General features: G+C 65.1%; 1 protein-coding gene across 9 annotated transcripts; it reads right to left on the reverse strand.

Moving 5' to 3' along the window:
• UBTF (upstream binding transcription factor) lies at positions 1-13,818 on the reverse strand. 9 transcript variants are annotated; one of them, XM_057400114.1, is made up of 21 exons: positions 13,669-13,818; positions 10,526-10,621; positions 8,246-8,421; positions 7,958-8,041; positions 7,330-7,485; positions 6,891-6,955; positions 6,280-6,400; positions 5,763-5,873; positions 5,363-5,496; positions 4,843-4,984; positions 4,517-4,558; positions 3,993-4,106; positions 3,739-3,894; positions 3,360-3,515; positions 3,050-3,160; positions 2,883-2,971; positions 2,275-2,464; positions 1,527-1,574; positions 1,278-1,346; positions 774-920; positions 1-325 (listed from the first exon to the last, which is right to left on the reverse strand). In XM_057400114.1, exons 2-21 carry the CDS (start codon positions 10,581-10,583, stop codon positions 212-214), a joined length of 2,283 nt encoding a protein of 760 aa, XP_057256097.1. In that variant the 5' UTR covers positions 10,584-10,621; positions 13,669-13,818; the 3' UTR covers positions 1-211. The 9 variants fall into 9 exon arrangements, with proteins under 9 accessions (XP_057256097.1, XP_057256099.1, XP_057256101.1 ...); XM_057400116.1 differs by lacking the exon at positions 13,669-13,818 and adding an exon at positions 13,258-13,396; XM_057400118.1 differs by lacking the exon at positions 13,669-13,818 and adding an exon at positions 13,107-13,247 and having other exon boundaries at positions 6,292-6,400.
• Between the last annotated feature and the right edge of the window lie 1,188 nt (positions 13,819-15,006).

Consider the following 15,006-nt stretch of genomic DNA (forward strand, 5'->3'; position numbering starts at 1 on the left):
CTTGCTAAAGGGGGTGCAGGGAAGGGGGGGTCACCCCCTCTACCCCCTGCCCCGGTTCATCCCCCCCCATAGTGATGGTGGAGGGGTCCCTCCGGCCCCCAAGCCCCAGGCTGGGGGTCCCAATGGGGGGGGTGCTGCAGGAGGAAGAGGTTTGGGGGGGGTGGGTTGGGACTGGAACCGAGAATCCCAAGGACGTTACAAAGAGCTGGGCTCAGTTGGAGTCGGAGTCGGAGGAGTCCCCCGAGGAGGAGGAGGAGCTGCTGCTGCCCTCAGAGTCGTTGTCATCCTCATCCTCATCATCCTCATCCTCATCGTCATCGTCGTTCTGGGGGGGGGGGCAGAGAGGACATTGTGGGGGGTGAGCAGCAGGGAACTGGGGGGGGCCCATCCTTTCCCCATTGACCCCCTGTGGGGGGTCCAGCCCCATCCCTCCCATCTCAGAGCACCCAGAGCAGGGACGTGTGGGGCAGGAATGAGTTTGCCAGGGCTCAGCTCAGCTTCCCCGCTGGCACAAACGGAGCCGAGACCGGGCTCAAATCTCCAGTGGGAAAGAGACAGGAACGGCCCCAGGCACCACCCGTGCCTCTACGGCTGCTCCTCGCGCCCTCCCCGGGGCTATGGGGCAGGGGGGGCTCATCCCCTTCCCCTTTGCCTCCCCCTCCTCTGCTGCGCTGCGATCGGAGCCCGGCGGCTTCACCCCCAGCCCTGGAGGAGGGGGATGTGGGGTAGGAGCAATGGGCATGGGGCGGCCCCAGCACCCGCCACAGCCTCACCTCGTCCCCGTCGTCGCTTTCCTCCTCGCTGCTGGACTCGGAGGAGTCGCCGCCTTCCTCCGATGAGTCCCCGTTGTCGTCGTCGTCATCCTCGTCTTCGTCGTCGTCTTCCTCCTCCTCTTCCTCCTCATCGTCATCTTCGGATTCCTGAGGGGTGGGAGGAGGGTGGTTGTGGGGCAGCAGCACCCATGGGTGCATCACCCCATCCTCAGCCAGCCATCAGCCTTTGGGCTCCTCCCGCCACCAAGCAGGCTCAGGGGGGCTCCTGCCCCACACCTCATCCAGGAGTTTTCCCCCTTTATGCTCCAAACAGCCCCAAAGAGTTTCCCGGAGCCGGGGGGGGGGGAATCAGCCGTGAGGTTTGGAGGATTGATCTGGGCATAGCCCCTGGATTATCGCCTCACAGAAAGGGCAGCAGGAAGCAGCAGGGCAGCAGGAAGCAGCAGCGATACCCTGAAGCAGAGAAGAGGGTGCTGGGTGCCCACACGGGCATCGCGCACTCACCGACTTGGACTGCATCGTTGGCTTTATCTTGGGGTTGGGGCCCCGGATCTTTCCTATGCTCTTGCGTTTCTGCAGGGCAGAGAACAGACCCAAACCTTTCAGAGCTGCAGAGCTCGGCTCCTTCCCCGTGCCCAGCCTGGAGATAACCCCGCTGCCGAGCAGCGCGGGGCTCCCCTAAGCTTGGCTCATTCACCCCCAGCCAACCCAGCCCCCAGCCCCTCACATCCCCCCCATCGGGCGGATACTCACGTTGGAAGTGTGCGCCTTGTAGGCAGCGCGCTCCTGGGGCGAGAGGCTCTGCAGAGACAGGGGAATAGTGAGGGGATGGAGCAGGGGACGGAGCAGGGGACGGGGCAGGGGACGGGGCAGGGGATGGAGAATGGGATGGAGCAGGGGTTGGTGAGGGGATGGGGCAGGGGATGGAGGAGGGGATGGTGAGGGGATGGAGCACGGCATGGAGCAGGGGTTGAAGCACGGCATGGAGCACGGGATGGAGCATGGCATGGAGCAGGGGTTGAAGCACGGCATGGAGCACGGGATGGAGCACGGCATGGAGCAGGGGTTGAAGCACGGCATGGAGCAGGGGTTGAAGCACGGCATGGAGCAGGGGTTGAAGCACGGCATGGAGCAGGGGTTGGAGCAGGGGTTGGAGCAGGGGATGGGGCAGGGGATGGGGCAGGGGATGGGGCAGGGGATGGGGCAGGGGATGGGGCAGGGGATGGTGAGGGGATGGGGCAGGGGATGGGGCAGGGGATGGGGCGGGAATGGAGCAGGGGATGGGGCAGGGGATGGGGCAGGGGATGGGGCGGGAATGGAGCAGGGGATGGTGAGGGAATGGAGCGGGGATGGAGCGGGGATGGTGAGGGAATGGAGCAGGGGATGGAGCAGGGGATGGAGCAGGGGATGGAGCAGGGGATGGAGCAGGGGATGGAGCAGGGGATGGGGCAGAGACCACGCCAATGGTCCCCAGGAACTGAGCGCAGGACTGGGCGCTCACCTTGAGCCAGATGTCGAGGTGCACCTTGTACTGCTTCTGCTGCTCCTCTGCCAGCTTCTTGTAGTGGTCCTTCTGGCCCTGGGAGATGCGCTGCCAGCGGCTGCCGATCTCCACCATGCGCTCCTTCAGCGGGAGGTGGTTCAGCTCCCCGTTGGACAGCAGCTCCTGGGAGAACTTCTGGTAACCGTTCCTGCAGGGGGGAGCACACAGAACGTGCTGGACAGAACTGAGGTGTCCCTGGGCACCAACCACCTCCATCCCCAGCTCCAGCTCCAGCCAGAGAATCACAGCATCAACCGGACTGGAGAAGAGCTTTAAGGTCAAGTCCAATTGATCCTCTTGTCCCATCCCTTGTTCCTTGGGAGCAGAGCCCTGCCCCTCCTGGCTCCATCCTCCTCTCAGGCAGTTGTAGGCAGCGATCAGGTCCCCCCTGAGCCTTCTATTCTCCAGCCTGAACCCCCCAGGTCCCTCAGCCCTTCCCCATCACACTTGGGCTCCAGGCCCTGCATCAGCCCCGTTGACCCCGCTCCAGCACCTCAATGTCTCTCTTGTAGTGAGGGACCCAGAGCTGAACACAGGACCCCAACATTCCACACCCAGGTACTCACATGGGGGGTTTCTTCGGCTCTCCCTGGAACTTCATTTTCTTGGCAGAGTTGGTGGAGCACGGAGGAGCCCGCATCTCACTCAGCTCCCTCTGAGGCACAGGACACAGTGGGGTCAGGGGCACACAGGCAGCGCCCAGGGCCAGGGGCAGGAGGGAGCAGGGACCCACCTCGTATCGCTTCTGATCCTCCGCTGCCTTCTTGATCCACATCAGCTTCTCCTTCTTCTCCATGTTGTTCCAAGTGGCCTCCATGGCCTTCAGTGCCTTTCCCCGGTCGTTCTATGGCACAGACCCCCCCCACCACATTAGATGTGCCCAAGCTGCCACCCCCACCTCCACCCCAGGGCACCCGCTCCCATGTGTGACCCTTCTCCCCACAGCCCCCGCCTGCTGCCCCAGGTATGAACCCAGGTAGGGAAGCTCGAGGCAAGTCCAGCGCTGCTCCCAGCTCCAGCTGCATCCCCGGCCTGCTCCTCACCTTGAAACGCGCCAGGTAGTCCCCGATGACGCTCTGCTGCCAGATCTCCTCGGCTGTTTTGGGGGACTCGGGCAGCTTCCCGCGCTCCTCCTTGTCCGAGCCGTGCTTCTTCTCCGACTGCGCCTTCATCGCCGCCTCCCGCGCCTTGTACTTGGCCTGTGCCGGGTGCAGGGAGGGGGTGAACGAGGGAACCCCCCCCCCAACCACACAGCCCCGCAGTGGAGGCTCAAGGACCCCTCTGAGCTTCCTTTACGGTGGGCTTTGCCCACCCACCGGTGCTGGGGTGACCCCGCAGCGGGAGCAGGACAGAGCAGCGCTCCTCACTGGGAGATGGCCGATGGAGGCAGGGATGCAGGAGCAGGATGGGGACGGCACCAACCTTCTTCTTGTCGGAGAGGTCGTTCCACATGCGGGCCAGCAGCCGGGTGAGCTCGCTCTCCGACAGCTCCGGCCGCTCCTCCTGCAGCTGCTTCCGCTTCTCCTCCGAGAAGATGAACATGGCAGAGATGGGCCGCTTGGGCTTCTCCGAGCTGGCCTGCGGGGGGCACACACGGCCACGGCCGGGGTGAGCCCATGGAGGGCCCTGCAGCCTCACCCCACACCCGGCCCCATCGCTGCGGCCGCTGCTCTCACCTTGCCCGTCTCCGGGGAGGATTTCTTGGATGCAGGACTCGTCGCCCCTTTCCGGTTGCTGCCCAGCATCTTCTCCTCGCCCAGCACCCGCTGCTGCTCCTCCTCAGGCAGGCTCTGGGTGGCACGAGACAGGGGACACGGTGAGACGGCCCCGCTGGGGGGGCCTGGGTGCCACGAGCGGGGAACTTAATGCACGCCAAAAGCCACGCCAGCATTGGGCACTGCAAGGCTGGGTCACCCTCTTGGTGGGCAATGTCCCTCCCTGGTGCAGTCTCATCTCCTTCCTCATAGGAAAGGGAAGATGCCCGGGTCCAGGTGCACCCCTGGGTTATCCATCCCTGGCAGTGTTCAAGGCCAGGTTGAATGGCGCTTGGAGCAACCTGCTCTAGTGTGAGGTGTCCCTGCCCATGGCAGGGGTTGGAACCGGGTGAGTTTTAAGGGGTTCTATGATCTCAGTCCCCAGCCAGGGCTCCCTCCCCTCATTGAGGGTCTCCAGTACCGTGGCTGAGCCCCCCATCACTCACCTCCAGGAAGCGGAGCAGCTCGATCTCGTAGTCTTTCTTTTTCTGAAGGGGATGGAGATGCAGTTACACAGAGAACCCCTGCCCCATCCCTACCTTGTGCGGTCCCTGACCCAGCCTCCGCTCCCCCCCCCAACAGCATCCTTCATCCTGGTCCCACAGACACGCGTGTGGACACAGGACCACAAGAGATCACCAAGAAACTGATGGCGAGGATGACAAGAAGAGGCACTGAGGAAGGATGAGGCTCATCCATAGCCCGAGCTCTCCCATCCCACCCCTTCCTCCCCGCAGCACTGGTGTCCTCCCCCCTGCCCATCGTCACTCACCTGGTCACACTTTTTGTGGTAGGCGTCCTTTTCCTTCTGGGAGAGCAGCTTCCACTGCTGGCTGCACAGCACCATCCGCTCCGTGCTGGGCACGTCCTTCATGTTGGCCATCAGCTCTGCACAGTACAGGGAGTAGCTGTTCCTGCAACCAACGGGGGGACCCAGCGTTAGGGACAACCTGCGTGGAGCTCTGCGTGCTAAGAGCCCCCCACCGAGCCCCCCCCAGGGTTGCTGTGCCAGAGGTGTCTGAGGTTTAAGGGACCTCTGGGCTGGACCCCCTTAACCCAGAGCACGCAGCATCGCCATAAACCTCGCTCAGATCCTCTGCAAACACACATTTAATGTCTATTAAGGACCAATGTGTTTAAGGACCAGCTTGATGGGCTCATGAATGTGGTCCCAGGAATGATTTGGGCTCTCAAAGCCAGGCAGAGCCCCAGTTTCCTCATCAGCAAGAGCCAAGTGGTCACTGGGAGGGGGACGGATCCCTCTCATGCGGGCAGGGAATGACAGGACTCACGGAGGGGGCTTTGTGGGTCGTCCATCAAACTTGTCCTTGAGCTGGCGCTCGGCCTTGGTGAGGGTGGAGCGGGTGATGCCCTCCTCGCTGATGTTCAGCTCTGGGTGCTTCTGGATGTAATCCCGCATGATCTCCTGCAAAGGATGGGCACAGGTCAGCAGAGCGGCTCCGTCCCCGCCTGGCTGGGGCCGGAGGAGGAGGAAAGAGAAGCCAACCACTGCCCTAACAGCACCCAAGGGATGCTTCTCCCTTCCCCACGCACGGCTGGAGGAGGCAGCGCTCAGACTCACCAGTGACCTGCAGGGACCTGCCTGAAGCCCTGGCTATGGGGTGAGGCTGGACGGCCTCGGAGTGAACGCAGGGATGAGTGTGGAGGGGGACGGGTGAGGCTGCTCCCTACCTCGTACTCCTTCCGCTGTTCCAGGGCCTTATGAATCCATTTCAGCCTCTTTTTATCCGAGAGTTGAGACCACTGCTTGCCCAGCGACTCTTTCACCTCCTTCGTGGTGGCCTGAAAACCCAAAGCCAGAGGTGAGGGCAGAGGGGCAAAACCCACAAAAAGGGGGGATAAAAAAGTCCAAAAACAGCGGAGCCGAGCCGGCCCAGGGCAGGGGCTGAGTGCGAGTGAGGGCCACGGCCAGAGGTGTGAAGTCTGTGCTGGGAATCCTGCCTGCCTGCCTCAGCCTGTGCTCAAACTGCAGGCAAAAAGCACTGGGGTCTGTACCCCCTGAGCCTCTTCCAGCTGTGCAGAGCCCCTCCTTACCTCCATCCAGCTGTGGGGAGCTCCCAGCGCTGTCTTCCAGCCCGTGTGTGTGCCCTCCCCCCCCCCAAGATGCTTCTCGTTTCCCCCTCCTGTGCGCCAGCGGCGGGGCGCAGCGCCCTGCAGGCTCACGCTCGCTCCCTCCCACCCTACTCACATCTGGACGCACTTTCAGGTAGATCTTCTTCTCGTGGTTGTACCACAGCTGCTGCGGGGTCTTGGGCTTCTCGGGCACGTCTGATTTCTTGGCGTTCTGGATGAGATCCGGGTGATCCTCTCTTTACCCGGCAGGGAAGGGAGAGCGTTACGGAGGGTGCAGGAGGAGGAACACCCCCTAAGCCTCCCCAGGGAGGGGTAACCATCACTGCGGGGCTGAGCCTCAGGGACTGCAGAGTCCAGGAGGGTTTTAGGAGTCTGCCCCCTCCTGGGGGAGCATCAGCTTTGAGCATCCCCTTTAACGCATCCCTGGAGCAGCCGCAGGGCATCGGGAATGCTGGGATCCATCTTGGTCACAGCGATCACCTTCAAAGGGAAGGTCTGGGGGGGAATGGGTCACTCCAGCTCTGAGCAGGGCTGGGGGCAGAGCTCCTGTCCTCCCCACGCAGCCCCCAGAGCAGGGCTGATCCCTCTTGCTTTGGGGCTGCCCTCAGGTGCCTTTTCCTTGCTCTTTCTTTCCATCACCTCCCCTTCCCTTCTGCCCTCACGGTGCCCATCAGGGCTTCCTCCCCGAGCTGCAGCCAGGAGAGGAGGTCGGGGCTGCCCACTCACCTGAACCTTGCCAGGTTCCTCTCAAACTCCTGCTTCTCCCGCTGGAAGTCCTGGATGTATTTCATCTGGGGACACAAAGCCACCAGGGAGGTGAGATGGGGACGTCTCCTCCAGCATCTCCCATGGCTCGGAGCAGATCCTGCCCTGCATCCCTCGCACAGCGCAGCGTGACTGAACCCAGCGCTAAACACAGATCCACCCAGCAGCCGAGCCACCAGCCAGGTCCGTCTGGAAGAGACGGACCAAGGGACCAGCCTCCACCCCACGGATCCTGGGAAGCAGGGCAGGAGAAGCAGAGGAGGTCTGACGGGTCTGACGGGCCTGAGCAAGCACCTGGGGTTCTCCCATCCAGAGCCTGGGCTCTGCTGGTTTCACTGGGAAGGCAGAGCCCGGCACGGGGAGGATCCCAACGGGAAGGGGCTCAGACTGCCCCCTGTACCTTTTTCTTCTCAGGAAGCTCCTTGTATTTCTTGGAGAGGATCTTGGTGAGATCCAGGTTGCTCATTTCGGGGTGCAGCTTCGCATATTTAGCCCGCTTCTCCATGAAGAAGCGGAAATAGGGAGTCAGGGGCTTCTTGGGGAAGTCGGGGTGTTTCTGGGGAGACAGCAAAGCAGCATGGGCTGAGCGTGGAGCCGGCACAGCCCGAGCCCGCCCAGCACTGCCTCCAGCCAGCCCTGCCGTGAGCCAGCTCCCTGCCATGGGAGCAAGGACTCCCTTCCCTGGGAACTGGCTGAGAATCCCGGGAGCAGCCTCCAGCCGGCACAGAGCGGCTGCGCTGCAAGAGGGGAAACTGAGGCAGCAGGAAGGGGACGGGGCCGAGCATCGGGTGCCCAGCAGCCAGGAATAGGCCGGCAGTTTCCTGCTCCCCCCCCAGAGCTAAACTTGGATGCAGCAGCAGTGACCGTGTTCCACGTTCCCTGCACTTGGCCAGGACCCAGACCCTGTGGCCGGGGCAGTGGCACGGGGATTACAGCAGGGAGGTGCCTGCAGTGGCTCTGGTGACAGCCCCTATCCAGGGGAATGGGGACACCCCCTTCAGTGTCCGACCCCAATCCCTGCCGGATACCTTGAGCTTTTTGCCCTTGTAAGGATTCTTCACGTGCTCTTCAGCATCCATGATGAGCTCTGTGAGGGTCCGGAACTTCCTCACCTGTGGGTAACGGAGGACACAAGTGTGAACAGGCATCATCCCTAAGAACACCATCCCCACACCACTGAGGGGCTCCCAATGCCAACAGCAGTGGGATGGCAGCAGCACTAACGGGCACTGATTCCAAGAGCCCTGGAATGCCACCAGGATACCCGGTCCCTCTCACCGCCCCCCCCCCCCCCCCCCCCCCCATCCCTCAGGTACCTCGTTGGAAATCTCCATCCACTTCATCTTGCACATCTCCCCCGAGAAGTCCTTGAAAGCCACCTTCTCCCAGTCCAGGTGGGACTCGGTGGTTTTGAACTTGCTCCCATCGTTGGAGGGCAGGTTGTTCTTCATGCACTCCAGCAGGGTCAGCATGTCCTCCTGAGACCAGCGCTCTGAAAGCAAAGCAACAGGCTTAGGAGGAGGCACCATTCCCGGCGGGATACAGGGACAACAGCTCCCTGCGTGCGGCTCCGGCCCAGGACACCTAGTGCTGCCCCTCGGGATTGAAGGGATGGGGCTGTTTCCATCACCCTGGAGCAACTCTCTACAGGCCAAAACATCCTGGGCAAAGCTGAAAATCCACTCGGGAGGAAGCAGGGAGCTCATCCCAGCGCTCCATCAGATACGGGGATGCTGGGAGCACAGGGGTCATTCCCTCCGCATGGCAGAGCTCTGCAGCCAAGGAGGAAAGAGGGAACCCCACTTTCCAAGTGTTAAACGTGCATCCAGAGCAATGGGAAAGCCCCGGCGCTGCCTTTCCTTCATGTGGGAGAGCCTCAGCATCCTATGGGATGGAGCTCCACAGTGACCTCTGCCAAGGTCAAAGCTCAGAGCCCTCAAAGCCAAGCCCTCAGACGGGGACAGAACAACTGGGCATGGACTGAGGGGAGCAGAGACTCAAGGAATCAGCCAGGTTGGAAAAGCCCTTTAAGCTCACCCACTCCAACCGTTCCCAGCACTGCCAAGGCCACCACTGCCCCATGGCACTGAGGCCTCGTCTCCACGCTGTGTGAACCCTTGCAGGGACGGTGACTGCAGCCCTGCCCTGGGCAGCCTGTTCCAATGCCTGAGCACCCTCTGGGGCAGGAATTGTTCCTCAGCTCCATCTAAACCTGCCCTGGTGCAGCTTGAGGCCGGTTCCTCTTGTCCCATCCCTTGTTCCTTGGGAGCAGAGCCCAGCCCCTCCTGGCTCCATCCTCCTCTCAGGCAGTTGTAGGGAGCCATCAGGTCCCCCCTGAGCCTTCTCTTCTCCAGACTGAACCCCCCAGGTCCCTCAGCCCTTCCCCATCACACTTGGGCTCCAGGCCCTGCACCAGCTCCATTCCCTTCTCTGGATCCTCCACCTCCATCCCCATCTCCTCACTCCTCCTTTCATCCCCAGCAGTGATTTCACCTCCTGGACCTCTCACTTTGGGGGGGGTCTCTGTGAGGGATTCATTTGGGGGGGAATGGAAAGAGCCCCCCATAAAGGGAGCCCAGTGGCTTAGAACATGCCTGCATGCTCCTCCAGAGCCCCAAAACCTCATAAAGGGGAAAAGAGATGGGAATTCCCTGCTGCAGGGAGGGGGACTGGAGCTGAGCACCAAGCCCCGTATTTTGTCTCCCTATTTTCCCACCCACTTCCCAAATGCAAGGAGCGAGGAGGCAGAACGGAGCCGTGGAGCTGGTGCCCACTTCACGTGCAGACAGCAGGAGCAGTAACAGCAGCCAGACCACGAAGCTCAAGTGGGGAGGGAAAAGGGGCTGAGCCCCCCCAGCCTGCCCCATACCTCAGTTTCCCCTCTCCAAAGCAGGAAGCCCCAGAGACCTTCATCCCTGGGTGACCCTGGCCAAAACAACCCCAGGAATCCCATGGGAACTGCGGAAACCTCCCAGGACCCCTCGCCAGCAGCAGGCTGGGGACACCGGGGACCCCGTGCTCAGCACCCCAACGTCCCCATCCCTGTCTGCGGGGCACCCAGCACCGCGGTGCTGGGCATGCCCTGAGCCCGATTTATCCCGGGCAGCGCCGGGGCCGGCTCTATATTAGGAAAGCTTTCCCGGTGTAATTAAATCCCGCTCAAGCTCCGGTGAAGGACACGTGCTGCGGCCGGGTCCACCGGGGCACGGGAGGACACGGGCTGGTTTTGGGGTGCTGGGGGAGCCCGGGGGGGCTGCCCTATAGGAAAAGTCCCTTTAGCTCCTGTGTCTGCTTGTTTTCCTGCCCCTTTTCCAGCCGGAGCTGAAGCTCTGATGTCATCCCAAGGGCTGGAAGCCGGAGAGGCCCAAGGTAACAGCTCCTAATGCAGCCCAGATGTGAGCAGGGGAAGGCAGCACCTCTTTGTGCCAGCCCCCCCTCCCTAAACACCCCCCAAGCCACAGCGTTCCCAATCTCTGCATCCGTGTGCGGGATCGGGATCAACAACTCCCCCCCCCCGCTCCAGCTCGGGATGCTCCACCCCTCACTCAGCTGCACTCTGTGCACCCCACGGCATTCCCAAGGGATGCGGGGCTCACCTTGGTTTTTGGGAGCTGTCATTTCCAGGTCCGCAGGGCACTCGGCTTCGCCGTTCATCCTCCTCGCTGGCTACCGGAGATCACTCCCGCTCGGCTCTGCAGGCAAGGGAGAGCCCTGATGACACCCCCTGCAGCGGGACCCGACCGGGATCCATTCCCATCCCATCCCAAGAAATGGGGGGCTGGGAACCACCCCACATCCACCCCTGTGGGGTTTGGGGTGCAGGAGGCGGGGTCCTGAATAGTGGCAGGACCCCCCCACGCTGGTGTGGGGAGAAAAAGGGGGCAAGGGAAAGGGGCTCAGGGTGATGGGATCCAAGGGGAGAAGGGTTTAGGGGTGCTACGGATCCATATGAGGGGGATCTGAGTCAATAGGGCTGGGGGGGGGAAACACCAGAGATGCACCGAGATCCTGCCTGGAGGAGAGAGGGATCCCCAGATCCATTTGTGCCCGTTTGGGGGCCCTGGGGGGAGCCCGGGAGGGGGGGGGGGGGTCAGGGCTCTGCCATGGTGGGGTCCACAAGGGAAGGGGGAGATTCCAACAGATCCCAGTGGGAGCACCTCATGGCTCCGTGGGGCAGTGCCCCGGGGGAGGGGAACAGCAGGTGAGAGGCCTTAAGGGGGGCACCCCACAACTTATGGGGGGGGAACAGGATGTGGGAGGGACCCCATGGGGGGGGTCACAGGGCTGAGGCCTCCGGGCATCACCCATGGAGCCGGGCCCGGGAGCAGGGCCCAGGCCTGGGCAAGGGGCACCGGGGGGGGGGGGGAGGGGGTGCGGGACCCACCGGGGGGGTGGGGGTGGTGCGGGAGCAGCGGGGATCCCGCGGGGGGGGGAGGGGAGAGGCGGGATCGTGGCGGGAGGGGAGGGATCCACCGGATCCACCGGGGCGGGGCGGGGGCCGGGGCGCTGCGCGCGCACAGGGATCCCCGGGGGGGGGGGGTGCGGGATCTCCCCCGGGGGGGGGAAGGGAAGGACGGGACCGGATCCCGCGCCTGGAGGGGGGGGGCAGGAGGAGGAGGAGGAGGAGGAGGCGGGGGAGGAAGGGGCCGGGCCGCGGGCGGGGGCGGGGAGCCCGCACATGCCCTGCGCCGCCGGCCAGCGCCGGTCTCCTCCTCCGCCAGGCAGCAGGAACCGGGTGGGACCGAGCGCGGGCGGCCCCGGCGGCGCCTCCCCGGCCCCCTCCCGCACCCGGTGCTCTCCCGGGCGCCAACGACCCGCGCTCCGCCGCCCCCCCCCCCCCCCCCCCCGCTCCCCCCGCGGAGCACGGGAACACAATGGAGGCGAGTGCGGGGCGCCGGGGCAGCGGATGGGGGGGGGGGGGGCGCGCTCCCCCCGGAGCGAGGCGGTGCGCGGAGGGTCCCGCACCCCGTCGTCCCCCCCGCGGCCTCCCCCTCTCCGCCGTCCTCGGCTCCTCTCCCCCCCCTTTCCGCTCCCCGTGGTTACCGGCCGGCGCTCTCCGCCGCGGCACACAATGGCCGGGCTGCGCCCGCCTCCGCCCGCCGCTCCTTCCCCTCCACCCGTGCAGCCGGCGCGGTTATAAAGCCGAGACAAACCCACCTCTCCGGGCTGCGAGGGGGAGGAGGAGGAGAGGAGAGAAGGAGGAGGAGGAGGTGGAAGGAGGAGGAGGAGGAGGGGGGGAGCTCGAGCCGAGCCGCAGCAGCCCCAGCCCCGCGCCGGAGCCGCTGGGGGAAGGAGAAGAAGGAGAAGGAGGAGGAGGAGGGGGAAGGGGGGGCGGGGATGCCCGGCTGGGGGCGGCCGGGCAGCTGCAGGAGCCGGGCGAGGGCAGCGCGACCTCCCCGCACCGACCCCCGGGGAGCGGCTCCTGCCCAATCCTCCCCCCCGCTCCCCACCACCGCCGCCCCCTCCTCCTCTCCCCCCTGCTCCGCGACCCCTCCTCGAGCCCAGAAGCACCCACCCACCCAGCGGGGGGCTGAAGCCCCGCTCCCGGTCCGGGGGGAAGAAAGGAAGAGAAAGAAGCGGAGGGGGGGGGGGGGGGGAGGCGGGAGCGGAAAAAAGGAAAACGGGGAAAAAAAAAAAAAAACAAAAAAAAAAAGAGGAAAAAAATGGGGGGATATAGGGAAAAAGGGGATAAAAGGGTGAAAATCGAGGTAAGGGAGGTGCGGGGGGGGGGTGGGGGGGAGCGGACGAGCCCGGGCACGCACCGGCGCCGAGCTCCCCGCCGCGGCGCGGGACTCACCCGGGCTGGGGAAAAACAAGCGCGGAGCGCTGGAAGCCTGCCCCCGAAATCCAGCTGCGGCAGCCGGGAGGGAGGGAGGGCGAGCGGGAAGGAGGGAGGGAGCGAGGAGGAGGAGAGGGAAGGGAAGGGAAGGAGGGAGGGGGGGGCACACCGAGGCCGCCGAGCCGGGCGCTCTCCCCCGCCCCGAGCCCCAGCGCGGTGCCCCGCGGAGCGAGCGGCGGCGGCTTCCTGCCCGCGGGGCCTGCGCGAAAACGGCGCCTTTTGTGCCCCGGATTCGGTGTAAAAATACGGCTTTTTCCCCCAAAAATACGCCCTGGACCCCCCCCTCCGGCCGCCTGAGCCCCCCTACCCGCGGAGCGGCGGCGGCGGCGGCCCCTTACCGAGCCCGGTGCGCGGCGGCGGGACCCGGGCAGGAACAAAGCGCCTCCTCCAGCCCCGCCGGCGGAGCGGAGCGGCGGCGAATGGCGAGCCCGGGCGGCGCAGGCAGGGCTGAGCTCGGCTCCGTTCCGCTCCCCCGGCGCAGGCACGTACCTGCGGGCCCGCGGCTTTGGGGGGCCGCGGCTCGGCGGGGCCGGGGCTCGCTCGGCGGGGCCGGGGCGGGGAAGCGGCGGTTGAACGGCGGCCAGCTCTGCAGCGCTGGCCCCGGGCGTGGACGCGCTCCAGTCCCCGCAGAGACGATCGCGCTTTCCCCCGCCTCCATGGCGCTGCGTTCGCTCTTCCAATCAGCCGGGCTCTGCGCGCCGGGGTCCGCCGCCAGCCTCCGCCGCTCCCCGAGCGCCGCCGCCCCGCGCTCCCGCCGCCTCCGCCGCCTATTTTATTGCTCTTTGCTTTTGCAACACTGGCGAGAAGAAAAAGAGGAGGAGGAGGAGGAGGAAGGAGCAGAGGAGGGAAAGGGGGGGGAGGAAGGGGAGAGAAGGGAGGAAGGAAAAAAAATCTCCTTACATGTGCAACAATCCTCGCCCGGCGTTTGCATGAGAAAAAGGAGATAAAAAGACGGAGGGGAGGGAGCGGGGGGGTAGTGGGGGGGGGGGGACGGGACCCGGTGGGTCTCTTCGGTGGGTCCCTGCCCGCCCCGCGGCCCCGGGACACGGCGGCGGGGATCCCCCGGCGGGGCGGGCGAGGGGCAGTTTCCTCCTTCCCTCCCTGCGCTCCCGTTCTCTCCTCTCCTCTCGCTCTTAATTTTTTTTAATGCAATTTCTCCAACTCCACCTTTGTTGTGTTGGGCGTCATTCCCCGCAGCCAATCCCGGCCGGGCAGCTGCCTGCACATTACCGGCCATCCCGAGCTGCCTGCACACTGCGGGCTATCCCCGGCTGCCTGCACGCTGCCACGGGCCCCTCCGACACCGCCCGCCCGGCTCCGGCTGCTCCAGGCCGCGGCGCGCTCCCGGCGCCCTGCGCGCTGCCGCCGAGCTCCGGCCATGGCTGCGCTGCCACCGAGCTCCGGGTGTCTGCAGGCTGCCGCCTGCCCCCGTGCTGCCGCCGAGCTGCGGCCATGGCTGCGCTGCCGGAGCCCGGCAGCTGCCTGCTGCAATGAGCTACCGCTGCCTGCTGCAATGAGCTACCGCTGCCTGCTGCAATGAGCTACCGCTGCCTGTGAGCCGCGGCCGTGCCACCCTGTGCTGCTGCTCCCTGTGCTCTGGTGTCTGAGTGCTAAAGGCTGCCCGTGTGCTGCCAGCGAGCTCCGGCCATGTCTGTGCTACCGGTTCCCTACCCACCACCGGTGCGTGCTGCCGGCTGCTGTGTGCTATCGCTGCCTGTGTGCTCCCGGCTGCCTGGGAGCTGCAGCCATGCCACCCTGTGCTGCCGGCTCCCTGTGCTCTACCCGAGCTTGGCACCTGGGTGCTGCCGGCTGCAATGGGCTATGGCTGCCCTCGTGCTGCCGCCGAGCCGCGGTCGTGGCTGTGCCTCCGGCGGCCTGCACGCTGCCAGGGCTTGGCATTGGTGTGGTACCCGGTGCTCGCACCACCAGCGAGCCCCAGCTCCCCACGTGCTGCCGGCGCAGGCAGCTCCGCAGGCACCCGCAGCAAAGGGCTGGGGAGCAGGAAGCAGTGAAGACCCCCCCCGGGCATGCGGGATGAGGCCTGGGAACGCAGGAATGCGGGCTGCAGGAGCGGCCAAACCCCGGGAGGTTCTCACCCCTGTTTCTATGTAAGGCGTTAATAAATATGGGTGCAATGGGCCCCCCTGCAGTGATTTGGGGGTGCAGGGCTGGTGATGGGGTGAGCCCAGCTGTGCAAGGGGTTGTCCCCAAGAGAAGGGACAGATGGTTGGACGGGCA

This window comes from Pezoporus wallicus, unplaced genomic scaffold, assembly GCF_028554395.1.
Source record: "Pezoporus wallicus isolate ANWC-B61680 ecotype Strahan unplaced genomic scaffold, APGP_CSIRO_Pwel_v1 contig_1735, whole genome shotgun sequence".
In the NCBI taxonomy this organism is placed as follows: Eukaryota; Metazoa; Chordata; class Aves; order Psittaciformes; family Psittacidae; genus Pezoporus; species Pezoporus wallicus.